The sequence below is a fragment of the Nanorana parkeri genome, unplaced genomic scaffold (genome assembly GCF_000935625.1).
Source record: "Nanorana parkeri isolate BGI_ZX_2015 unplaced genomic scaffold, ASM93562v1 scaffold229, whole genome shotgun sequence".
Lineage (NCBI taxonomy): Eukaryota > Metazoa > Chordata > Amphibia > Anura > Dicroglossidae > Nanorana > Nanorana parkeri.
Genome location: NW_017306497.1, coordinates 321,803 through 349,795, shown reverse-complemented (window position 1 = coordinate 349,795; position 27,993 = coordinate 321,803). Strand labels below are relative to the sequence as shown.

The following is a 27,993-nucleotide window of genomic DNA, read 5'->3' as shown; positions in this document are numbered from 1 at the left end:
AGTCTGCTAAAAAAGGAAATTTGATTTTACACTGCAAATTATTTAGCTCATTCAGCCTCCAAAAGACCATAGATGTGCAATTATCTTGAAAGACAAACTATACTCCACTCTGTTTTGTACTACGGTTGCATTGGACAGTCTTAAAAAATACCTGCTTCCAAATGACAAGTTGCAAATACTGCTGGAATATTTATTAAAAATACCTTTCTGTGCCTTTAGCGTCTGTTCTTCGATTTGTCGCAGCCGTTCAATCAGTTCATCTTTTTCACGTTCTATTCTCTCTTTTTCCTTCTCTGCTATTTCTCTTTTCTTCTTTTCATTTTCTAGCTGTGCTCTAGACAAGAAGGAACATGTCCAGTCAGGTAAACAGAGCATACAGTCAATGATAAGTTACAAAGGATGCTTCCCAGTCTCTGGCAAATCACCGCAATCAACCACTGTCTGAGAAGTGCAGAAAGATTTATTCCACAATAAACACCACTAAGACACCCAACACCGCTCTCATCGTTCAACTCCATCTGTGCACAAGTTTTTTGAAGGAACAAATGCCACTTACTATAAACAAAACTTAGTTTCTTGAAAAGAATGGGGGAAGGATAAAGAGACACTGTCACCATGGCCAGGAAAAAGTAAAGCCTCTCCCACCACAAAATAACCTGTCCAGCATCTCCTTTCTCTGTCACAACCGTCACCTAAATACACATCGACAGTAAGTGAAGAAACTCTGAGGGAGCAATGACATCATCCTCTTCATCATGACAGTGCTCGGGCACAGCGATCAGCTGCTTAACCTGAGCACTGCATCATGGGAGGAAGTCACATGCACCACCATATCTAGAAGCACTTGATATTATGCAGTGAAGGCCACAGATGAAGGAGCGATGGTGGAGCGCTGAAGAGACAAGTATAATGTTTTTGGGGTGGGCTTTAAAGACTCTCTGTCCTGAATGGCAAGGTGATATCTCTTTCAAACCCCTATCAGGCTCTCAGAACTTATCTCCTGACCCCTTAGCAGTTGTGACTGGGACAAGTGAGGAAAAACCTCAAATGGGAACATAGGCCGCAATTAAAGTAAGATTTTATCTCCTACACACAATATTTAAAACTACTGAAAGAAAAAACTTTGGCTGAAGTTGACTTTAGTCGGTCAATTAAAGGCATCACTTAAATAAATGTTTCCATGTTTTCTTTACATTACATAGCAAGGCTTACATTTAATGTAATCCACAGGACCTATGTCCTAGACCAGGGGTCAGCAACCTGCGGCTCCAGAGCCGCATGTGGCTCTTTCATCCCTCTGCTGCGGCTCCCTGTCCAGGGTCAGAACTACCCCTGGGGCCGCAGGGCCTGAGGCTGTGGGGGGGCCCAGTGAGGTCCGGTCCTGGGCCCCCCCCCCCCCGGTGGAATATGCGGCAGTGCAGGATCCCCGGGCTTCTCGGTAAGGGGGCGGGGTCTTGTGACTCACCTCCTCTCCCAGCCGAGTCCCTAGTAACAGGTGGCGGGAGAGGCGAAGTGTGTGTCACATGCCCCGCCCCCTGCAGTACACACCGTCTGGCTGGGATGCTGGCTGTGAGGCTTGCCAGGTGAGTCCGAATGAGGAGCGGGGGTGGGGGAGAGTGCGTTACTAAGCCCAGAGTCCAGTGCGTTACTAAGCCCAGAGTCCAGTGCGTTACTAAGCCCAGAGTCCAGTGCGTTACTAAGCCCAGAGTCCAGTGCGTTACTAAGCCCAGAGTCCAGTGCGTTACTAAGCCCACATATACCTATATACATGCTATACATCGCATAAAAGGTAAAAAACTATATATGCAGTCTTATCTTCATTTTAGATGTCAAAAGGGTTTTGTGGCTCCCGGTGTTTTCTATTCTGTGGGAAACGGGTCCAAATGGCTCTTTGAGTGTTTAAGGTTGCTGACCCCTGGGCTAGATGTTGAGTTGGCCTTGATTAAAAAAAAACCAACATAAGTAAGTTGTGTTTGGAGTTGTGGGTAACCGATAAAAAGATCAAAGTCTATGACTTTTCATATTGTGCTACATAAATCTAAACCACAATTGCCCAAGGCAATTCATATGAGGATACATATGAGAACATAAAACCTCTGATGATGGATGGGTGCGGTACTTTGTCCTGGCTGCATAAACACCTGTGCTAATGAAAGCTGTACCTGGAATTCAGAAGAAGTGAGAATATAACCTGTTCCCTGGGCTGGGAAAAGACATCTGGATCCTACTGAAAGCGGAACATTTCCATCTAGTTACATCAGACTTGATTTGTCACAGCACCTAATATAAAGGTTTGTGCTGCCCAGTAGCAACTAAATAGCTTCCAAACTGAACTGGGACTAAAATAAAGATAAGACGGGTTTTTGAGAAGTACTATTAACTGTTTTTTCTCTCTCTGCTCAGGACATTTACTCTTATGAGTTAACTTTTACGGGAGATGCGCTTACTAAGTACTTGTAAGTAATTATAGGAAAGGTTTTGTGGCCATTTTGCCAGGTTATATGCAACCTAATAAAGAATCAGTGTTTACTTGATAACTACACATGGTTCTAGATGCATACTAATTGTGAAAAATGCTGTAAGAATGCTTTCAGAAATAAAAGTGTTAATAGTTTATTTTTTATTACCAAAATGGAAAGTAAATGAACAGAAGAGAAATCCAAATCAATATTTGGTGTGACCACCCTTTGCTTTCAAAACAGCATCAATTCTTCTAGGTACACTTCACACAGGTTTTTGAAGAAACTCGGCAGGTAGGTTGTTCCAAACATCTTGTAGATGTAACCACAGATCTTCTGTGGATGTAAGCTGCCTCAAATCCTTCTCTCCATGTAATCCCAGACAGACTTGATGTTAAGATCAGGGCTCTGTGGGGGCAAAACCATCACTTCTAGTATTCCTTGTTTTTCTTTACACAGAAGATAGTTCTTAATGACATTAGCTGTATGTTTGGGGTCGCTGTCCTGCTGCAGAATAAATTTGGGGCCAATCACACGCCTCCCTGATGGTATGGCATGATGGATAAGTATCTGCTTGTATTTCTCAGCATTGAGGACGCCATTGATCCTGACCAAATCTCCAACTCCATTGGTAGAAATGCAGCCCCAGACTAGCAAGGAACCTCCACCATGCTTCACTGTTGCTTGCAGACACTCATTATTGTACCGCTCTCCAGACCTTTGGTGAACAAACTGCCTCCTGCTACAGACAAATATTTATAATTTTGACTCCGTCCAGACCACATGCTGCCATTTTTCTGCACCCCAGTTCCTATGTTTTTGTGCATAGTTGAACTGCTTAGCCTTGTTTCCATGTCAGAGGTATGGCATTTTGGCCACAATTCTTCCATGAAGACCACTTCTGGCCAGACTTCTCCGAACAGTAGGTTGGTGTACCTGGGTCCCACTGTCCCACTGGTTTCCGCCATTTTGGAGCTGATGGCACTGCTGGACATCTTTCAATGTTGAAAGGAAGCATGATTAGGGGGATTTATCAAAACTGGAGCAGAAGAATCTGGAACTGTCGCCTATGACAAGCAATCAGTTTCTCTCTTCAATTTGTTCAGTTTTGAATATGAAAGGTGGATTCTGATTGGTTGCCATGGCCAGCTGCTCCAGATTCCATCTGCTCTGGTTTTGATACATTTTCATCTGCTGCATTACGTTTCCTTGGCCGACCACTGCATCTACGGTCCTCAACATTGCCTATTTTCTTTGTGCTTCTTCAAAAGACCTTAAAACAGCACATCTTGAAATCCCAGTCTGCATTGAAATTTGTGCCTGGGAGAGACCTTGCGGATGCAGTATAGCTACCTTGTGTCTTGTTGCTGTGCTCAGTCTTGCCATGGTGCATGAAAATGTCTACCACAACCTCTCCTTAATAGCAGAGTTTGGCTGTTCCTCACCCAGTTTTAAGCCTCCTAAACAACGGTTTCTGTTTTAGCTAATGACTGTTTCAACCTACATATGAAATTACTGGTCATTAGCACCTGCTTGTAAGAATTCATGCTGGTTTGATATTTCTGGTACCCATAGATATGAGATGACAGTTGCCCAGTCCACTAGATTTTAGCAGGGATATATACCAGCTCGTGACAAGCAACCACTATCTGCAGATAAAGTCAATTGGACAGGTCACTATTCTGGCAGCCCCTGCACGCTATGCTCATCTCCTCCACAGGAATAAACATGACAGATCAGCTGTACAATGCTGTCTTTTGTGAGTGTTTGTGCACTCAGGGAAGCTGCCATGTTGTGTGGCAAGAGACCGATACTTGTTTCCGAGGGTGGTCGGATTATGCATGCAAGTTCGACTATTGTCAATGGTCTATGGGTATATAATTGTACCCTACAGTGTATCTAAACCAATAAAACAAAAAATTTTATATATTGCAGCTATGTACTTGCTGAAAATGTTTTTAGGCTGAAAAGAGAAAACTAATCAAGCCACCACATCTAAAGACTTGTAAGCAGCAACATGTTACATTTTTGTTTTTGGGTTTAGATACTCTTAAAATGTATTTAATATAACAAGATGATCCGATAAGTTGCTAATGGCAGCAACTTATCTGTACAAAATAATACTGACACAAGTGTAACATGCCATAATCTACAACAAATACATTTCAGGTACATCAATCAGTTTACATCAGTTTAAAAGGAGCAATACAAGATGATTGCGGAATTCCTTCTACAGGCATTGCTTCTACCTCCTTAAACGAAGGCTGTTAGCAGTATAAATTAGGAAATACATAACAGCAAGTCAAGCTAAATCTTGTTAATTGCCATCATTCTCACACAAATATCAACTTCTTAGAAAGACAATGTAAGAACACAATACATACCACAGCAGCTTTCTGGAGGCACCCGCCACAAATCTGTGCTAATTAATCTAGTCTAATCTGATCACCCAGTGACAGCGAAGAGCTCCACGATGCCAATAATTAAATACGTCCAGTTCAATATTCTAAACTGAAGACCCAGGAAAGTAAACAGGAAATAGTTAAGCCAATTTGTAGCATTATATTCATTGTTGGGAAGAGGGAAAGCTTAAATGTCTTATGTGTATCAAGTGTCAGATGTGACCTGACCTGCAGCTCCACCCCGTCCTAATCCACAGAATCCTCCAGCCCCACATTACCCCTCCTCCTTCCCTCCAATGACACAGTGCCATGCAGAGTTCATGCAGGCCAGACACTACATACGCACTAAGCCCTGGTTCACACCTAGGAGTATTGCATATGCGCGTCTGTCGCGCGTTTTTTTTACCACGATTCGCGGTAAAAAAATCGTGCAACAAACACGCGTTTCCGAGGGCTACTTGGCTGTATCCCAATGGAAACGTGCAACAAAAACGGCCCAAAGTAGTACATGTACCTTTTCAGGCATGGGCCGTTTTGTAGCGCGTTAGGGACGGGCTGAGATACGCCAAGGTGGGAACCAGACCCATTGAATACAATGGGATTTAGATGTTTGAGCGTTTTGTAGAGCGTTCTTTGAGCGTAGAACGCGCTACAAAACGTTCAGGTGTGAACGAGGGCTAAAATGAGTAAAGAAGTGTGCTGCTAAGAATACTGCCCAATGCACATTATGAGTAACTCATGGAAAACACAAGCTGCTGGTGACACTTGCCATTTTGGCCTTCATTTTCCTCACCTGATTTCCCCAACAGTTCATTTTTATAGTTAGCCTGTATTCTCAACTTCTGAACAGCCCAGAAACTGAACCTTGAAAAATACAAAACAAACCCTTGAATTCTGTTGGAGACACTCTTTAGAATTGCGTCATACCTCCACACGAAAAATGTATGTACCTGTAGGAAATGGGTACATGAATTTATTGCATGGAGGCATGGTGAGGGTGGCACTAAAGCCAGAGTGTCCATACTGGGGACACCACATCCACAGTCCATATATACACCTCAAGCTAAATTGAATGTAAACAAAAGTGTGGGGATTGCGTGGACCTCATTGACCAAATATGGATATTGCCATATTTGGATAAAAGGTGTCAGTCAGCATCCCCACCTCCTTTGTTTACATTCAGCTATCAACTGGGCAGGGGAGGGGGAATATGTCATTGGTTGCTAGAATGCAGGTGCTGCCAGTGTCCGAGCTACCAGTAAGAAGCTGCCCTGCTGTTGTATAGTAAAAACCTGCCCTGGAGTGCGGCCGAATTCTTCCTTCACTATATGCCCTGCTCTCAGCACTAGCATTCTTTTTGAATTTGCTGCAGCCATAAAGACACATTGTGAAAGTGCCACAAATATGAACTACCTGAATTCTCAAACAACTCAAATACATAGCAGATATGCATTTATGTGAACTGGTTTACCTGGTAAAGGATTTATAATTTTGCTCAGCTGCATAGCTAGGAACTTGACTATTACTTTCAGAATCTGCTCCCTCAAATTACACAAAGACAATGATAATTATTTGTCCAGCAAGCAGGCTGGAGGTGGAGAGGTGATACAGGATGTTGAATTGCTAAACCACTAAGTAGGTGTGTCCTCTGTCTGGTTCTGCAGTGCATCAGATGTACATAAACCCCAGTACAAGATGAACAGAACTATATATCCTTTGGCAGGTGAACTAGTAAACATACAGAGGGGAACTTCTCAAAACTGGAGCAGCTGTGCATGGCAACCAATCACCTTCTCTCTTCAGTTTGGTCAGTTAAGATATGAAAATGTTAGGGAGAAGCTGATTGGTTGCCATGCACAGCTGCTCCAGTTTTGATAAATCCCCCTCATAGTATATTTAAACATCCCTCTGGATTCCAAGCTTGCATGGCCAGTCTCCTTGCATCGACTGTGTTGCAAAACAAGGTATGTACTAGTCTCTGAACCATTCTCCCTATTGCATTACCTTTACTAGTACCCTTTTTTGTTATATTTTTTAGCTTTTCTCAGCGCCACAAAAAAACATGCTAAAAAAATATTATGCTATACAATTAACCACTTGCTGCCTGGAGCAATTTATTACTATTTGCACACATGATGAAATCTGAATTTTGGCTAGAAAACGGCTGCAGGCCTCCAAACAATGATATATTTTCTGAAAGTAGAGGCACTGTAGAAAAAAAAAATGCTAGTTGCAATTTTTTATGTTGCACGGTATTTGCACAAATGTTTATCAAACCAGTATTTTTAAGAATAAAATACACTAAAATGAAATTTAGTGCACAGAAACAGAATACCCATTTTTTTGGTAAAATATAAATGATGGGGTCACGCCGGGTAAATAGATACCAAACATATCAAGCCTTAAAATTGTGTGCATCCGTGAAACCGCAAAATCCAAAATTTCACATAGGCGACGCTTTAAAAGTTTTTATTGCTCATCAGTTCAGTGTTAACCATGATTGATGGCCCTAGAATTATTGCTCTCACTTCGACGCTCGCATCGATATGTGATGCGTGGAGCAATTTCGCTTTTGCACGTAGGCACATGCGACGCCTGTTTGCGTTGTATCTGCGTGCAGGCATTTTTTTTATGTTACTTTGGTTTTTTTTTCTTTTACACTTAACTTTATTGCTATCACATAGGGGGCTAATAAGCACCCTATGTAATAGCAAATAGGATGTGACAGGTCCTCTTTATGGAGACATCAGGGGTCTTTCAGACCCCTAATGTCACCTAGGGACCCAAAAGAAGCTGATGAAGCAGAGATCAGCTTCATCAGCTTCTTCTCCTGGCTCTAAGAGTCGGAGAATGTACACAGCGACACCGGAAGTGATGTAATGCACATCACTTCCGGGTCCAGTGAACGGAGGAAAGATTAGCGGCTAGAAGCTTACTGATCTCCCTCCAATCTGTCAGGGGAGACCCACAGTGCCGGTTCCGGGCCCGCACGGGGGACAGCGGAGCCCGGGAAAGAGCTGGCAGCGGAGGGTGCATATAGCGCCGCACCATACAAACGATCCGGTGCCTGTACAGACGTCGGCTCGCTTGCACATGAAACAGCAATCACCTGCTGTTTAAAACAATACCAAGAACACAGCTGCAGCAGTCGTGTTCTTGAAATAACCACTTCAAGTGGATGACGTGCATTTACGTGAACCCGTCTGAAGTGGTTAAATAGACAAAAAAGACACCCCAGGCCCAAGCAGAAATGAAAAAACATTTAAAGATTCCTGGAAAATAAAGACTTGTGGGAGGGGGAAAAGAATAAATAAAATGGAACGGACACCCCACTCTGCCCCTTGAATTTAAAAACCCAGATAAAATGACACTAATGTATTGATGCACAAGAGCCACTCAGTCCCTGAATATTGCAATGCCAGGCTAAGTGATGACAAAAATAGTTACAATAACTCAAACAGCTTACTGAATTTGCCCTTAAGCAAGGCAGGCCAGTGAGGACCGAGACAAGGAGTAACCCTATGACCAAACATTGAAGAAGAGTGGCCCCACCATACCTCTCCAGCTGTTTCTGATGCTTCTCCTCTCTGGCCTGAGCCTTCATCTGCTGAACCTCGATTGTGTCAGGCTTCCTTCTCCTCATGTAGAGTTCATGATTGCCCATACACAGGGCTAATATACGCTTATTTATTCTTAAACGGGGAGCATAAAATACAAAGTCCTGAGAAAGAGAAGAAGCAAATATTTACTAGCTCTTGGTACTCTTTCTGGAAATGTGTGTACAATATGTGTATAAAACAACCTCAATCGTCACGGATTCTTACAAAAAAGCAAACTAAATTTGAACACTCTTCCTTTTCTACGTCATGCAAGGCACTGATCAAGCCTTAGTACTAGCTTCAAAAGCTGCAAATGAAGCTAAAAAATACACATACATTTAAAGCCGATCTCCAGACAAAAAGCTAAATACACAGATGAAATACATATATGGGAACGATTTTACCAGCCATCTAGTATTTCTGTACGTCTGGATCTTAGATTTATATAGCTCTGCCACACTACATAGCCCTGTGTGGCAGGGCAGGATTTTTCTCTGCTGCAGTTCAACAACACTGACAGGTCTCCTCCCCACCCCAACCATATGACTAGACAGTGAAAGGAGGAGCTTAGGACTGACAAAAGCTAATCTGACGCACTACACTCTCCTCTGATCAACATGCTTATTGTTAGCACAAGCAGCACAAATGATTGGCTCCGACTGTTGCTTCTCCTTCCCCCAGTCTGAGCTCTGCAGTACAGAAACTGAAAAAAGCTAATATCCCGTAAAATTCAGGTACTTACACTGCTTGCATGTAAAAATACATTTAAAGTGTATGTAAACCCCAATGAACTTTTCTTACTCGTTACTTTTTGTAATCTTAAATATACCACTAAAATTCTTTGTTATATCTGGTTAATAAGTGCAAAATATACCCGTCATTCTTGTCACACATTCAGAGCTGTCCTGTGCACACTTTCTGGTTTATCTCAAAGAGTCTAATTAGACCTCCTAGCTCTCATGTGTAACAGAATAAAATGAGTGCTTAGAGAAATGGATGGATTGTGCTAAAACCCTAAATGTTTTCTTATTGTTACCCAATAGTGTAATGGTGGTGCTGCTGTAAGGTGTTGGACACTGCGCTGGTGGCTTCTGCACATCGGAGGGTTTCCCAGTCACCTTGGACTGTGGCTGGAATAAGTGAATCTCGAAAACAAAGTGCCACACTGTGATATTCAAGGCCTGATACAAATGTATTCTAGGGTAAAATGGAGGAAACTTCAACACGTTCTGTTCATCAGGGAAAAAACGATAGGCAACAGGGTACAAGGACTTGGTGGTGAATGCATTGTTTGGTATAATGAAGGTAATGACCCAATCTCGTCAGCAGCTGCCTTCAGGTGCGATGTCACTGCTAAAACCAGCTGCTAACAAGCTATAGCTGGAATGACTGACTTTACACAAAGAGCAAAACATGATTTCATTGTTTAGTAGATTGGATTTACACATTTTATATCTGGACTTAAATATTATGACGTGGTGCCATGTGGCCCAATTTCTAGATTCTTGATCATCAGAGAATGATCAGTGTATATGTTGTAGAGATGAGGAGGGTAGAAGGGTTTCAATAGTTTAGCAAATGACAAATGGTAAGGTCTGACACCACCCAGTCTACCAAAATGCAGTGCAAGGTCAGCCCACAAGAGGACTTAGGACCAGAGTATATTTCTGGCAAAGCAAGAGTTATTTTCTGTACTTGCAGGGTATTAAGGCCTTGTTCACACCAAATGCAGAGTTTATGCACACGCAGTGCAGTGGGTTGTGCCGCGTTTTTGCTGCGCTCCGGGCCGTTTTTGGTTAAAAAAAAAATGTTTTAGTTTAACATGGGCTTTCAGTCAGTTTCAGGCATTTGCATGCGTTTTTGATGCGTTTGTAGATCCAGAGCAGGTAAAATAGGGCCTGCTGCAGTTTTTTTTAACCGGTCCCTGGAACTGCACGCTGTGATGTGAACTGGAGCAAAAAATACCATTGGAATACATTGGACGCAGTTTTGATCCGGTCTGCAACTGGTCTGCTCTGCACCTGCTCCGCGCTTAAAGGGCCTAAAGGGATTAAGAAATGGGGAAATGTGCCTGTATTGTATTGTGCTAGTCTTCACACACCCCACCTCCAGTGATTCACACACCTCTGTTACACTGCACAGCTTGGAAAATAACATCACTATACCCCGCTTCACATTTACAGTTTCCTAAATGCTCAACAGAGAGAAGTGATACTTTAACTATACAGTGAGCATGCCAAAGGCGGAGAGGTGACATGACAAGTGGTGAAGCTGTGTCTCCTTTCTGGCATTGCAGCATGGCAGAGGTGAATGAATAAAAAGTGGCAAAATTAAATTAAAAATCCTTTTTAAATACGTTTATTTCAACCTTGTATTTAACAAAGTGCTTTAACTTTGCTCCTTAAAAGGATTTTCAAAAGATAAATGGAAACCCATGATAACGTTTAAAGGCATAGTCCATCTTTTGCAAAAATGTAATAAGTGCACCCAAATTAATAAATGATAAAATGTGCATTTATAAGATGTTTGCATTGAAACCTGCAGAGCCATGCACAGGCTTCAGCACTGTTTACATCCCAGGCCAATGTTTTATGTTATACCCTGAACATGGGTGTAACACGAAACATGGTCACAAAGGTGGACTGAGCCTCTAAGCGCCTGCCAAAAAGTCAACCAAATAAGGGGACACATACCTTTGTCACACTGGAAATTTTGTCTGAGAAACTACTGATCTTACCGGGGCTTTCTTGTCAATCGGTTTTATAACAAATTTTTTGTCATTAAAGGAGATGTTCCTGATTTCACTCCAAGGAAATCCAATTTTAGGGGTCAACCTGATTAGAGAAAGAAAAAGGATAATTGAATAAGTGACATGGCATTTCTGAGGCATTGAGAATATTAAAGCAGATTTTTAAATGCACAAAGCAACTGGTTTTCAAAAATGTGCTCAAAACCAAAACAGCGGAGCCATTTGATTTAGGAACCCACAGCAGCATCACATTAAACCCCTCCCATGAGCGAGGTAGATTGTACCATCATGAGCAAATTACAATTTCTTTCACATATTTGGAGATGAACATCTGCAAAGCGTTTAGAAACAGTGTACTGCTTAGTCTCAGGCTGATTGTGGACACTGGCAGTGCTACTAAAGGTGCCCATACACTTTACAACCCTCGCAAGACTTTTGTCTTGCGAGGGTTGTAAAGTAATTTAAAAAATGTACGATCTGCCCATCTTGGACAGGCAGATCGTACCTGCGATCATCGCAAGCCTGCCCCCCTGAGGGGTGGGCTTCCGATGACTGCAATGCTGAACGGGCAGTGTGCGTGTGTGCACAGCGGCCGTTCGGCAGTGATCTCTCGATCATATTAAAAAACAGCCGAAAATCGTACGATTCTCGGCTGGTTTTCCAACATGCTTGATATACAAAAGTCGTGCGACCGTACATTAGAAACGGTCGCACGCCTTCCATATACTGCACGATTCTTGTACGATCGCGGGATTTCCCACGATTCTCGTACGAGAATCGTGCAGTGTATGGGCACCTTAAGAGAAGAGTGATAGTGAACAGCAGAAAGAGTCCTGGTGTAAACATAAGGAGCGTCCACAATCATGGCCTCCCATTTGCCCGTGTTTTAACAGACAACTAGCTACCTCTCTAAAAGTAATGTTGTTATTCCATAGACTGTACTTCTATTTTTGTAGCAGTTTACAATGATATATAGAAATAAAAAATATTTTTTTTTAAATCAGCTCTCACTGTATTTAAGTGGACCTAGCAGGAACTTGTACTGGGCCACATGATTAAATGTCTGATGTTTCACAATATACAGCACCAGTAAAACTTTTCTTTAAAAAAAAAAAAAAAAAATATGCATTTCATTTTGTAGGATGAAAATCTGATTTATTATTTTTTTTTCATTTTATCACCTTTTGTTCTTCTTCAAGTTTACGACTACATACTGTCTGCTCTTGTATGCATCTCCATGTTGAAAAACCAGTAATGTTAACCTCTTTTTTTTTTTAAGAGCAAAATTATTATTTTAGAGGAGAAAACACAAGTTTACACTTACTTGTCTTCATGTTCATATATATTAAGGCCCAATGCATCCACACCCAGCCATAGCTCCGTGCCCTTTTTATTTTTTATTTCAAAATAATTGACACCATACATTTCTAGATCCTGGGCAATTTTTAGGTACTCCATCATAGAGTCTTCCCTGTGGAGAAAACAAAAAGACCAAAATGATAATAAAAAAGGTGGGAGAGGCTTCTAGAAGTCATGGAATAAAGTCTCCAGTAACTATGTGAAACTAACTTGGAGAGATGCACAAAGAAGGTTTTTCTCAGATCAGGTTATTCTGTTGCTTGGATCTCAATGCTGCATGATCTTGATACTAAATGCTTTTGGCACAGGTTTGTTTGCTTCCAGTACAGGATGAGTATGAGTAAGCAGAGCTTAGTCCTGGCAAAAGGTTAGTGTGAGAATCACCTTAGGGTTAAGTGTTGCGGGGGTTAAATGCAAAGTGCTGTTTTAAGGGGATGATCAACTGTTACAATTTTAGGTAGCAGAAGGTCAAAACACTGGCTAACTACGCACTATCCACGCTAGTTCTCCACACCAGGAGCAGAGAACACAGAAAACTGCCAATACCAGGTGCTGAGAAGAAAAATGTATTCTGCCTATTGAAGGTAATAGCAGGCACCTTCTAGTTCTTGGTGCTAGGCAGCTCCTTGGAGTTTTAGCTGGACCTGAATCTGGTATTTTTTGTGTTTCAGAACCAAAAATCTTTTTAGAATTTTATACAAGCACAGAGGATTTGCAACCATTTGAATTACATAAAACAAATGATCCTCCTAGTGTCCATGGGCCCTAAGAGAAAATTCCTTAAACGTGTCCGTTTCTGGATGTGCAATGCTTCACAAAATGGGGTCCTTTTAGAAGAAATGAAGCCTGACGTTTATTCACATCACACAGTTACATCCAAGACTGAGCCTTCCTTCAAGTATAGGAATGTCACCAGCACGACAACGACTTAAGCGTCACTGAAATCCATTTATTGATGTTCAATCATTACAAGCGCTTTTGGGGCCGCGCAGGGTCCCCTTCATCAGGCTCAAAATAAACATCTTTACAATCAAAAACCACCACCTATATATACACACAGTGAAACTGATAATCAACCTAAAACCCACCCCTCGGCGTCTCAGTGACGTCATTTTCCCACCAAGTACATTCAAAAAAGTAAATACAGGGGCAGCAAATAGGAGAAGCCGGACACTATGTTAGCTTTTTGGGGAGAGCAGAGGTGATATTACAGGTGGAGTGTTGTGGTGGCCCAAGTCACTTTCAAGTTTCAAATGCATTTTGGACACTACAGTAAAAATATCCTTCCACCACAAATTGGTTCTGACCAAATTAATACTAAAACTGTTGCATTACATAAAACTGAAACATCTAACAGGAACAATAGGGCCAGCTTATACATTGGAGCATACATTTTGCAGCTGGAATTCCAGATAGCCATTGGAAATGATGAGAAGGGTTAAAACTCTTGCAGCTGGCAAAAACTGAACTACCAGTTCTGGGTGATCTGACATAGAAAATAGCATAGACTGCAGCTTCAGTCTTAGGATTAACGGGTGTAAAACAAACAGTCGATCACTATCTGTACCTTAACATGCTTCTGTGCTCCTCGTGCCAGGTTTGTATTCTTTCTTCCCATTGTTCTTTTGTCAGTTTATGTTGTTCCAAAACCCTGGAAAAAATAAAACAGAACAATGTTAAATAAGTAATGATTGTTTAAACTAAGAAGTGTTAGCAAAGTTCAAGCTGAAGGCTAAACCTACAGGCTGTGTGCAATACAGGATTTTTGTCAAATCCTTTTCCATTGATGAACATACTAATTCTTTCAACTTCAGACTATACTGCAGTCTACTGGAGGATACGACAATGGAAAACAAACATAGGCCACCTCGTAATAACCCTCCTACTACCGGCTTGCCTCAGTTTTGTAGCAAGCAGTATCTAGAGCATGAACATAAACACAGAGAGGTGAGACCTGTGTACCACAATGAACTCCAATGAAAGGATTGTATGGTAAGTAGAAAAATACTTTTTTTGTTCTTGTCCACTGAGCGACACAGGAGTTCTGTAACCTTCAGGACAACCAAAAGCAGTCCGAGAATTGGGCAACACAGCAAAAAATGCCCATGAAAACAGAAAACTGGGGACTGCTTGCACTTTAAAGAGCTGCCTGAAGCTGGCATTAGATTACCCGGCAACATCCACCTGACAGAATTTACAGTAGAGAACGTGTGAACAGAAAACTGTGTGTCAGTCTTGCAAATCTGGGAAACAGCTTGATACTGAAGAGCCCAAGCATCTCTTGCAGAGCTCTAGCATAGTGTTCCTTGACAAGAAAGGGCAAAAGCAGATCCTTGATATCACAGGATTGAATGATAGTCTGTCTGAGCCACATAAAGATGGCAGAAAGAGAAGCCAATGCACAGACATTCACAGCCCGAACCAGATCAAGACAATAGAGGCAAAATTCCTTTAGGTGAACTGAAGCGAGACAGAAGAACAGAAGAGTGATGTCCTGGTTGAGGGGAAAGGCAGAACTACCCTCGGCAGGAAGGAAGTCCTGGGCCTCAACACCATCTTTTCCCTATGCAAAATCAGAAAAGGTTCTTTGCAGGATTAGGTCGCCAGTTCAGACACTCGCCTTGCAGAGGTGAAGGCTACAAGGAATAATATGTTGTGGGTGAAAATAGGGAGAGGAATGTTTCTAAAAGTTCAAACGGTGGTTTGTGAATCACGAGAGAGAACCAGATTTAAATCACACGGAGTCAAAGAGGAACGAACATGGGAGAACCCCTGTACAAAGGTCTTAAGTAGTGAGAGGACAACAGTCTTTGAAACAAGATAGAAAGATCAGAAACCCGGCCTTTGGTAGAGCTGACAGCCAATTGTTGGTCCAGCCATCCAGCTGTGGGAAGCAGAGGATTTGACACATGAAGAAAATCCTAGGGTAGAAGCCTGAGTCTCATACCAAGTTAAGTATGCATTCCATGTTCGATGACAGACCTTGCAGGATGTAAACATCATGGCTTTTAACATCAAAGGAATCAGTTAAGACATGCCCCTGTCTCTCAGAACCTGGGCTTCAACAGCCATGTTCCTGAAGCTAGTGACCCCGAAGAATAGCAAAGGGATTCTTGAGACAGATGATCCGAACAATGTGGTAGAGCTCACAGAGCATCCACCAGGTGTGTTACCAGATCTGCGTACTACATCTGACCTGGGTCAGGGCCACAAACTGGTAATGTAGGGGCCCCACAGCAAAGCATAGGAAACGCTAATGCGCTGTAAAGATGGGGACATTGAAGCCAGGAAGTTTCCCATATGAGGTGAGGAGATCTGCTAATTTGTAAACAGGACTGGAACATGAAGTTCTGCCCAAGCTAGAATCAGTTCCGCTTCTATTTGAACTGCACGACTTCTGGTGCCTGAAGGTTGATGTAAGCTATCTAGAAAAAAATATATCTAGGTACACCTGCATGCAATTTGACTGCATTAATATGCTCACACATGGAGACTCGTATACATAGAGTTAGGACCACACTTTGCAGAGATGCCTTGGCGCAGCAGTGTGGCTTTTACATATTTTTGGCCAAAAGTTTGTGCAACTAAAACCTTCCCAATGTGCTCCCTGCCAAACAGGCTGGTTATAGATTCATGCAGGTACCATGTTTTCTAGTTTTACTATTTTTGGTTCTGGGGACGCTCAATGTCTGCAAGTATCTTTGCAAATTCTTCTTGCTCAACAACCTGTTGGGTGGTCAACAGGTCCTGAATTCCTGCTGGATCATCCAGGAGAAGCAACAACTGATGTCGTCAGTCTTCTAGATCCTGACAACGGTCCAGAGATTCGTCTTGAAGGCAAAACCCTTGTCACCAGAACTGGACAAGGACTCACCTTGGGCTCTCATTTCACAAAGTGGACAAGGCCTGACCGCACTACAACAAGGTTAGTCCATGCTACACACTGCCAACACCTTAAGCCCACAGATGCCTACTGTCAGGACTGGCACATATGCCAAAATCTTATTTCTGCAAAAGACATTGCTCATAGTGAGCTGATTCTACTATACAATGCAGAACACAACATCTCTAGCACAGAGATAAAATGTGTCTGTGACAAGCAGGATATTCTTAAAAACAGTCCAACTGTCAAGCTGAATCCATTCATCAGCAGTGATGTGACTGCAGACTCGGAGTTAACAGCCATCCTTACCCCAGCTACTCTTCTCACCCAGAAGCATGGAACTGTGCCTGTTTCACATGGAGACTTTGCAGCTGGAGTTACATGAGCCCATGTTCATCAGGTACCTACGTGCACCATGCACATCCAGGGATGGACTTATCCAAAGTGACTTCAGCCTGCCAAAGAGACTATCTTGTATCATCACCAAGGAACTTTACAAGTTGCCTCTTATGGAGTGACTTACTGCACTTGAAAGACTGTTCCAGTCATCAAGGTCTACTATGCTGATAGTCATCAGACTTTACCTGATTTGAACTTGTGCATATATGTTTCTTATTTTCAGGTCCAGAGGACAAGTTACAAGTTGCATCAATGTTCACTGATCCCTGAAAGTCCCATGGGTGAAGGGAGGTGCTGACAGAATGGGTAGGTTGCGTATGGAACTTTTGGCCTTGTAGGAACTTCATGATCTTAAGATCAAGAACAGGGTGGAAATTCTCCATCCTGATCCAAAGTCTGTAAGAGATAGACCTGGAGCAAATATGAAGATAAAAAGATCTGATTTTACTACGAGTTTCCAATCCGCACGCTTATTCTAGGCAAGTGACCTAGAAGGTAGTGAAGTCAGAGACAGCCAGAAAACCAATATTTTTAGAAATCTACAATAGCAGCTCCCATATTTATTTCTGTTCTCTAAAGTCCCCTTCAAGCAAGGTGGGCACAGGCAATAAACATATCCTGTTATATGGCTTTGGGGATCAGCAATTACTGCCAATGACTAGCCTTCATATTGTATTTGATGACAGAGTCTGCTATATACAGTAGTACGTCTTGAGAAAGGTCCCCTAAATACATAATGTGCAGACATACAGGTTTTCCTTTCTAAACAATCTCAAAAGGAATTTACAGAACTCATGGAGAAGACAATTGCGGTTATATATAGTGCTACAGCTGAGAGGAAATTACAGCCAGCAACAACTCTAGAAATAAATATCCAGTAAATATGGGACAAAAGGAGAGGATTTGACACATTTAAGAAGGGAAATTGGTTCACAGATTGAGCTTTTAAATCTACGCTAGAATCCTCGAGCCTTTGTGTATCACCTGCAAGAAAAGGACGCCTACAGCATTGATCCTGGCAAAGGAGGGCAATGTTATTTACAGATTCCATTTGATTTTCATTCTCCAAGAACATAGGAATCAATACTCCTATAACAAGGAAAAATACCCGGCCAATCCATTCATTAGAAGAATAGGAGCACACATCTGTTTATGGTACCTGCGTTACCTTGTCTTGTATGTGCTTCACTTACCGCTGAGGAAGTAGCCGGTCATTGGCCAGGTAACCTGGTTTGTGGACATCCTTGCTGTAATCTCCATATTTGGCTTGCACAGAATAGGAAGCCAGAAGGACGGCCGTCTCAGGAGGACAGTAAATCTCATCGTTTAATATAGCTTCTTTAACTTGTAAAAAGAATAGTCTCTGGGTTATATCCTGAATTAACTCCTCTGACACATCCTCTGGGAAAAACTTAGCTCTGAATTTGAACTGCAGAGGGTTCTCTTTCCTGACGTCTTGTTGAGTGACCTAATAAAAAAAAAAAAATCATAGAAATGAGCATCTATTAACCAGAGGCCTTTATAGCAGTAATTTGGGGTCATGTTTATCCATGTAATTGAGAGACGTGAATGTGTTTCCCCATAGCAATTCGATCCACAGATCAAATTTCCCAATGCAGTCTTGAATTTGGTCACGAAGAATCATCAGACTAAGTTGTTTCACATCACACAATCATCAATGTCAGACTATACATTGTAGTTAAGTTAGGAGTGTATGTATGTATACGGTCATACATTGATGTGCTTACCATGTCATTTGTTCATGGAATGGTAACAAAAATGCAGGCTGAAAATAACAAGACTGATGCCAATTCTTACCATGAGACTTCATGATGTGTACAAAATCAAGTAGCTCTCACACGACGACAGCATGGAGTATGATCTGCATTCATGGCCACATGAATGTGTGCACATAATTAAATCCTCCTTGAAGATTTAAGACAAGTTTGTACCTGTGGCCTTTACCTTCTTTTTGCTTTGGTTAGCGTCCATGCATATTGATCCTCAATACACTAGCTAAAAGGAAAAATTTGTGGGGACCCAAAGAAGCCAGACACATCTGCCAAACATTTCAATTGGTTAGCAGGGTAAAGGGTCTCCTCTACATCATACAAGCCCATTAGTGGCTCCTCTTTTCTTATATTTCTATAGGTACAGGTTACTTTTTTGTCTGATATTTACAGTAGACCAATATTCAGGCACACTAGAATCTAATGAAAGGAAGGTCATTCTCCCAGTTCGGTTAACCCGACATTTCTTTTTTCCTCTTTAGGACTCCAGTGGTGAGAATGAATTCTTAAATGACTAACCGTCTATTCATAGAACGATCTCCCATCACTGAATCCCATTTTCCTGGTCACTAAGAAGCATCAGAGAGTAAGATGTTTCTTCAGGCACATTTTCAGAATATACCCATGGTAGATAAGTTATGAGGATATGCACATGCTCACACATTGCTGCGGTTACCACTTTGTTCGAGAAATCATAACACTGTCGGCTGAAAGTAACAGACTCAAGCTACTTCTTACCACAAGACTTCATGATGTGTACAAAAATCATGCAGCTCTCACACAAGATGACAGCATGCACTATGATCTGCGTTCAGGGCGACATGAATGTGTGCACATAATGAAATCCGCAAGGAAGATTTAAGACATGTTTGTACCTGTGGCCTTTACCTTCTTTTTGTTTTGCTCAGTGTTCATTCATATTGATCCTCAATATACTGTCACTGCATCCCACTGCTATTAAAAGATATGTAGAAGTACATAAATTGAAAAGACATACAAAGATGTGCATGCGCAGGTCTTGAAAGAGGGAGAGTGTCCATTCAAGTGATGCTGGGGCCACACCTAATATACGGTGTGCCCCAGATCACTGGCAGGGTGGCAATGATCTCTCCCACTAGTAGTTTCTCAGGCAGGTTATGGGTAAACCACGGTGGACCTACAGATATTGGAATTAAATTAAACTACAAATTTTAAAGCTACACTGTTTTTTTTTTAAAGTAGTGGGCACCCTTGACTGCATAGTACATTTTATTGCAAAGGTGAACTAACCCTTTTAGGCAGGGGTGGGGAATCTCCAGCATCATGGCATTTGTAGTTCCCCCACAGCTGAAGGGCCGGAGGATCCTCATCCCTGCTTTAAGGGATCTAGATTCTGTCGATTATGAACAGTTCTTCTACTGCGGTTCCTCGCATCCCACGTGTTCCGCATTATGAGAGGGATGTTTCATACTACAGGCACTGAGAGATTCTGACCACTGTAAATGCTCTGCCTCAGTTCTAGTTTTTTCAAGTATTTCAGTTTTGTTGTCAAGTTCACTAGCTATAGGAAAAGTATGGAGGGTGGGCTCCTATAGAACCCAGGCATGCCTGCTTAACAATTCAACTGGCTAGAGTGAGACTACAGTAGTGAGAATTCATTTGCAGTTTTCTTGTTTGCCCTCTTACATGATTGTAACTGTTTATTAATAATAGAACAAAGTGTGTCTTCCCCCATTACTGAATTCACCATCAAAATGAATTTAGCAGGACACAGCCTTGACAAGGTTAAACGTAAGCTAGATACCACCAAGTGCAGGGTGGATGGAACTGTAAATATCCAGCAAACGTTCTCACAGCTGGAGTCCTGGGAATCAATATAGAAAATAGTTTAACAGACTAACTGAGGCGATTTTGGAGCATTTTTAATTTGGGTTTCTTCAGGCGTATTCAGGCTTGAGCATTTTTGTTTTAGCCAATGGAAAGCTAGATTCTAAAAGGAGATGGTCGTTTAGCCATGAAAAATGCTCATTTTAGGCATTTCCCCTGAAGTATAAGGCCAAACACGCCCCATTCTGCTTTAAAAGTATCCTATGTACCTTTCTGAAATTCAGGTACCTGAGCGCTTACATGTGAACCTGCACAATTTAAAATCATAGGATTTTGGTTGTTGATTGACTTGGAGATAGAAACGCTTGGGTGTGAAGAGACACTATACAGAATCCTAAAGTACGTTACGGTTTTGGTATAACTGCTGTGAAATCTGCCATTCCTTGATTCATGAGCCATACTGCCAGTTCCAGTAAATGTAAAACTGTCTGAGCTACCAGATTTGTCATGTAAATGTTGATGTGCCTTTGAAGCCAAAAAAGCAATCTAGCAAAACTGTTAATATAGCTTGAAGCTAAAATCGGAGTAAGGGTCAACTTTAATATGACCATAGCTGGCCAGGTCTTTCTGCGTAGGCAGGGGGATCCATCTATGCCTCACCAGCATATGGAAATGGCACACATTGTGAAAAGGGCTGCTCCCCTTTGTATGGAAGAACAGGTATGATTGGCTGCAGACATTTTGCACAGTAAGAAAATCTGCATATAATAATAAACACTTCAAGTTTTATTTCTCCACCATCAAAGCTTACAGAGCCCAACTGCTGCAAGTGATCTTCAAAGTTCTAATGCAATCAGCTCTTAGACAGCCATTTATGGTCACCATTAAAGTATAGGTAAACCCTAACTGGATGACATTTTGTTGGCTAAAGCACTGTATATCAAATCATTGCCAGTTTCTTTTCTCTATAAAGCATGTTATGTTTCAATGTTTTTTATCATCCTTTTTTGGATCTCAGTGCTTTCAATATCCTTTAGCCTTTTTTTAACCACTTCCTGTTTACATGCACTTGCTACAGTATCCTCTGAACATCATTTTTATGGACCAGTCTCCAGCAGGGGTGCACGTGACAGTGTGGTAACAGAAAAAAAAATTAGGAGACTGTTGTCGCGTTTTAACCGGAAGTGCCTGAACAAAGAGCTTAATGGAAGGATAACCAGTTATTATTTTCTCCATCAGACAACTCCTTTGGCCAACCTGTTTCAAAAGACGAAAAATAGCACCAGCCAACTATTTGGGTTTGTGGAGCAGGGTGGGCATGTTTCCTGCAGACACCTCAGGTTTATCAGGGTAAAGAAACATTGAGGGTAATTTATCAAAACTGGAGCAGAAAAAAAATCTGGAGCAGCTGTGCACTGCAACCAATCAGCTTCTCTGTTTCATTTTCAAATCTTAACTAAACATACTGAAGAGAGAAGCTCATTGGTTGCCATGGGCAACTGCTCCATATTTTGTCTGCTCCAGGTTTGATAAAGTCCCCCCATTGACTTTACAAGGACTTGTCTGATGGCACTACCCCCAACAAGCTGGTGTCTGCAAGTGTCCTACAGACAACAAGTAATTACATGAACTGGATGACATATCTATACGCACATTTTACCTGAAAAATTCACAGGCCTGATTTATGTGGGGAAGGCTGATTGTTCAATTCTCTTAAAACAGATCCAAGCATATTAGACGTAGCCAGCCTGACCTGACACTGCAGGACTATAAACACAGGCTTGTAATTAAAACACTAAACCAAAGACAGAACAAAGAAAAGGGATAAAAGCATACATCAGAACAAACAATACATGTTGATGAAGAGGGGAACAAACCTTTTTATTCAGCTTTAACCAAGTTGAGTAGCCCTTACTGTCCACGTACTGCAGTCCGAAGAACCAAACTTCACGCAGACCGACCGTCTTCACCACCTACAAAAGAGACAAGATACCACTAATAAAGACAACATTCCTGACACAGGAGTAACGCTCTGCAAACCCCTATACTAATGATAAAGCCCTCAGGGGTACAGGTACTCCTAGAATGAGATCCTAATAGGTTGGACTTGATGGACTAATGTCTTTATTCAACCTCAAATACTATGTAACTATGATATACCCACTACAGAGTTATGTGCTATTCTGTATCAATAACTCTTCAGAATACACATATATATACCAATCTGACACCTGTCTGGATTACGTATACTTTTTCTACCTTGGATGACATTACAAATGCTTATCGCTGCCTGGATGAGTCATTATAGTGTAGGGCCCCACAAGCGGCTAAACACCACAACAATCTGCTTGTTGCCTGCTTTGGCTACAATTGTACTCTTGACTTTTGTGTATTTAAATTTCATGTACACATGTAATGCCTGCTATTACTTTCTATCAAAACAAATAATAAATCAGTTCTAAGTAACAAACACCACAGCACAAAAAGTATTAGATGTAAGGTAAATAAGGTATACAAGATATATATTTAAGATATATCACTTTGAAGTTAAGTATGTTCCCCTTTATTAACAAGAACCCTCCAGGCTACACCTACCACTGTTTGAGGACCTATGCTTTATACAACACTTATCAAGGGGAATTTATGAATGTTACATATAGGGCTGCATCAACTAACCTATTAAATCGATAATAAAAATAGTGGTCAGCGATTCTCATGATCAATTTTTTGATTGTATGATTAGTTGTTTAATGGGCTGATCTCCGCTGTTCCCAGCAGGGATGGGGACACAGACCCCTGCAGCCAGTGCCCAGCGGTGAGGAGAGCTCTGTATCTCAATCTTCCACAAGCCTCCCGCCTCAGACAGCCTGACACAGAGCAGTGCCCAGTGGGTAAGAGAGAAACGGTCAGGAGGCCAAGCAGGGCGGGGAAGAGAGCGATGTGAGCGGCGATGTCACAAGAGGCCGAGCTCTGCTCCGGCACCGCCCCACCCCGCTCTCCATCCTCAGATCAGGATGGAGAGCGGTGCGGGGGAGGAGACAGCTGTCTCAGGAGGCCGATGCAGCGGTTGGGGGAGTAGTCAGCAGTCAAAGACCAAGATTTCCTCCGAACCCTGCTCAGCCTCCTGTGACAGCGAGTCAGGAAGGGGAGCGGTATACAAACTCTCAGTGATCAGTAAGTGTTTGTAAATAATTGAGGACATAGTATGTTTACTGTGTCCCAAATTTTAAATGATCACGAAGTGCTCTACATCACCTCCTGTTTATTCATTATTGTGGACATGGTAAACATCCTATCGCCACAAGTTATGAATGAACAGGAATACTCAGTATAGATGCTTTAAAAAATGTTTTTTAAAAAATTAAATGTATATAGAATTTAAACAGGTTGGAAAAAAAAAAGTTTTCAGTTTCGTTTTAACAAATTTTTTATTTTCGGCTAGAAAATTTTATTTCGGTGCACCTCTAGTAAACTGTGCTGAAAATAATACAATAATATATTAACAACAAAGTGTCCATATTATTTTGTATGTACCTGGTCAAAGAGTTGCTTGCCAGTTGTGTTCGGCTGAATGGCAAACTCCAGCTCCGCATCCATGGTAGTCACTCGAACGTTAATCTATATCAAAAGGCAAAAGAACAAAAATGACCCACAAGCCATAATACATGCACAAACATAGAACATAACCTTACAGCATCACTATGAACATGTTGTCCAGGATTTAGCAAATAGTACAGAAAAGAAGCAGACACCAAAGCCTGGAGGCTGACTTTGGACCAGTTCTCTTCATGTTCCCATCAAGCTCCCACATTTACATAGGATAACACTAACAGGATGTGATTGATGTATTGTTACAAGATGTCAAGAGAAATTTGGAAAGGTCAACCTGTTATGGATTCCGGTGCCGCAAGGCAAGTCAGCCACAGAACATAATACGATTCAGGGGGTTAAAAAAAATGAATCCAAACAGAAACCAGAATAGAAATGAACCGTAAATACGAGATACAGAAAACGGACCCTGAACACAGTCTTCTGGACAAAGACAACTTTGCATTACACCTTGGCCTTCCATCAGTGCACGTCAGAGATGAGGTGGCTGTCCTTTGCAGAAAACAGATGACAGTAAAGCAATCACTGAGCTGTAGATCCTCAAATCATCTCTGAATTGGTGCGGACACTGGAGGGGGGCTACTTTTGTTCCCCATGGTTCCTGCATGTGTTGTAAAATAGCCACCGCTCCCGTTATGGACTACAATCTCAATACAAATTAGTAAACTAAACATGAGATTGTAGTCCATCACGGGAGAGAGCTTGGAGCGGTCTATATTTTACAACACACATAAGGACCATGGAAAACAAATGTCCGACGTGACCCCGGATAAAAAATAAAATACATTTTAAAAAATGGCTCCAGTGATGGGACTACTAGTTTGTATTCAGATTGCAGTCCATCACAGGAGCAAGCTTGGAGCGGTGGAAGTAGAAAAGAAAAAAAAAAAGGGTGGTGTGCAATATAGTGAAATGGAAAGTGTAAAATTATACAGCAATGAATGCAGAATGGCACCGTCTATAGAGGACTACAAAACCCAGCAATAGAAAATTATACAGCACAATGCAGAATTTTTTGGCTAGAAAACAGCTTTAAACCCCCAAACAATGATATATGTTCTGAAAGCAAAGGCCCTATAGAATAAAAAAATGCTGGTTGCAATTTTTGTATGTCGCACGGTTTTTGTGCAAATGTTCATCAAACCAGTATTTTTAGGAAAAAATAAACTAAATTAAAAGTTAGTGCACAGAAACATAATATAATACCCATTTTATTGGTGAAATATGAAAGACGGGGTCACATCGGGTAAATACATACCATAGATATCAAGCCTTAAAATTGCGTTCGCCCGTAAAGCCGCAAAAAAAAAAAGCCAATATCCCAAATTTCCCATAGGAAACACTTTAAAACGCTTTTACTGCTCATCAGTTTAGTGCCAACAGTGATTGATGGCACTAGAATTATTGCTCTCACTCCGACGTTCGCGTTGATATGTAACATGCACAATTGTCGTCTTCGCACGTAGGCGCATCAACGCGTGTTTATGTGCGTGCACGTGGAGGGCTTTTTTTTTGCATTTTTTTTTTCTTATATGTTACTCTAATTTTTATAATTTTTAAACACTTTTTTTTTTTTACACTAACCCTATGGCTATTACATTTGCTAACCCTATTGCTAACAAGCACCCTATGTAATAGCAGATAGGGTGTGACAGGTCCTCTTTATGGAGACATCAGACCCCTGATGTCACCTAGGGACCCCAAAGGAGCTGAGGAAGCAAAGATCTGCTTCCCCAGCTTCTTCTCCTGGCTCTAAGATCAAGAGACTGTACCAAGTGACACCGGAAGTGATGTAGTACACATCACTTCCAGGTCCAGTGATCGGAGGAGAGATCAGCTGCTGGAAGCCGCACAGTATAAATGATCCGGCGGCTGTACAGACGCCGGATTTGTTGCACATTAACAGCAATCGTCTGCTGTTAAAAACGACACCAAGAACACGGCTGCTGCAGCAGCCACTTAACCACTGCTGCGGGCCGCCGTCTATAGACGTATTGCGGCCCGGAAGTGGTTAAAAAAAAAAAAAAGAAAAGGAAATGGAGAACAATGGGTAGGTACAATCAACCATTACTATATTGTAATCTTGAATAAAGAAAATTCTAGAGCCTAATGGATTGACAAGAATAACTCAAATCCTAAAATCGTTACTCATTGTTACATTTTTACATAATATTTCCATACAGAGATTATTTAGTAAATGAAACTTTGTCCAAAAAGCTCCGCATCCAGAGGATGATCAAAAACCTTTTTCCTAATTCTGGATAAGGTTGGTTAAAGCCTATCCAAGTTTGTTTTCGATTTATTGTCTCCACTGGAGAGAATTCCCTGCACTTCCTGTGTCAAATATTACTGTCTGCCAGAAAGGAAGTGAGGGGATATCTCATCAATGGAAACACATGAGGATGGGTTAGGGACTCTTAATATCTTATTTGCCGTCTGTGTCCGCATTTAGATAGCTTCCGCCCAAGAAAAAAAACAAAAAACAAACTGTCCATTGGAGAGATTTCTAGTTTTTTTTAATCTAAGAAAACAGGAAGTAAGGGCAATTCTCACCCAATGAAAAGACTAAAACCGCAGTAAAACCTGAAAGAGCTTGTAGATAGAGAAAATGGTTAATCCCCAAAAACAGTTTCGCTAGACTTTCACTTTAAATACTGGAGTGTCACTATAGAAAAACTATAACAAAAAACCTCTAAAGATATCCAAGCCCCTCCTGTTTTGCATGCTCATCTGTTGTTTCTTTTTCCGCCAAAGGTGTTAATCACTCTCATTAAACAAATGACTATTTATAACTCCTGCGAGTCAAGGAAAGGATAACCCTTTGACTCCTGAGCCTCAATGGCTGTTAAAGTTGCTTTCAACTGCAGGATTAGTGTCAGCAGCTAAACATGATGGAATTGTTTAACGGTCTCTATCACTAGAAGCCATCTGCCAGCCATCATCTAACCAGCTTATCTACAGCCCCTCAACTGTCAGTGACTCCAGTCTGACTGAGCACAGCAAAACAATGGTGGAGAGAAGGAAAAAGAAGCAACAGGTTGAAAAATCAATGGTGGAAGATAAAAGCAGAAAACAGCTGTACTCTTCCGCAGGGAAAATAAAAGCATAAAAACAAACAGCGCAAGGATGGAAAGAATTTAAAGAATCAAGCCGACTACTGTGTTTGTATTGTTTATAAAAAAAACATTTTAACATTTTACAGAAAGAATGTAGGTTTTATTCAGGACTTTTTTGGGGGCCGGGGGGGGGGGGGGCCTCCGAAATTCACGCCATACAACCGATCGGCGGCTATAGAGCCGCTGATCGGTTGTATGTGAAACAGCCGTTAACGGCTGCAGTAACAAGCGGGTCTTTCCTGCCCGTGGGCACGCGAGAGCAGGAAAAAAATGCCGTCTGGCGACAGCAACCCGCAGGTAGGAGTCAGCCGCCCGTCCGTTTTTTCTTAACGGGCGGACGGCAAGAGGTTAATATACATCGGTAAGTATTTTTCCCCATGCATTTCTGACACAAATCTCATCCAATTCTATTTTTTTTTCCAGGAAAAGACACTTTCTGCCTTGAAATGCATGTATACTGTGTTTTACGTGTGCTTTTTTTGGTGGCAGACCTTTTGTCAACTGCATCAAAAATGCAACTAACTGGAGTTTTATAAAAAAACACATTGGATGAAAGTGAGGAGGAATCAACTTGTGCTGCAACAACTAATCGATGAAATCGATAATGGGAATCGTTGGCAACGATACTTATCATTGATTAGTTGCTTTTACGATAAGTTGCCGCCACTCTGCTCCTCCACGCTGGTGCTGGTCTGTCCCCCTTTCAATCCCTGGCTGTATCGGAAGAGGCAGCGGGGTCACAGACCACTACAGCCAGCACCAGCAGGGAGAGACCACTGTGACTGCATTCCCCCGCTGCCACTCCCCCCCACCCCCCCAGCT

At 41.7% G+C, this 27,993-nt stretch overlaps 1 protein-coding gene across 2 annotated transcripts in view; it reads right to left on the bottom strand.

Annotated features, from left to right (window-relative positions):
* RDX (radixin) overlaps positions 1-27,993 on the bottom strand; it is a 104,616-nt gene that overhangs the window by 18,583 nt on the left and 58,040 nt on the right. For both annotated transcript variants that reach the window (XM_018556250.1, XM_018556249.1), the window contains exons 3-10: positions 23,981-24,064; positions 22,324-22,419; positions 18,044-18,318; positions 14,136-14,219; positions 12,534-12,680; positions 11,198-11,294; positions 8,419-8,582; positions 204-334 (exon numbers count right to left, since the gene is read on the bottom strand). In XM_018556250.1, coding sequence (XP_018411752.1) covers positions 204-334; positions 8,419-8,582; positions 11,198-11,294; positions 12,534-12,680; positions 14,136-14,219; positions 18,044-18,318; positions 22,324-22,419; positions 23,981-24,064 — 1,078 coding nt within the window. The remainder of the gene's footprint in view (positions 1-203; positions 335-8,418; positions 8,583-11,197; positions 11,295-12,533; positions 12,681-14,135; positions 14,220-18,043; positions 18,319-22,323; positions 22,420-23,980; positions 24,065-27,993) is intronic.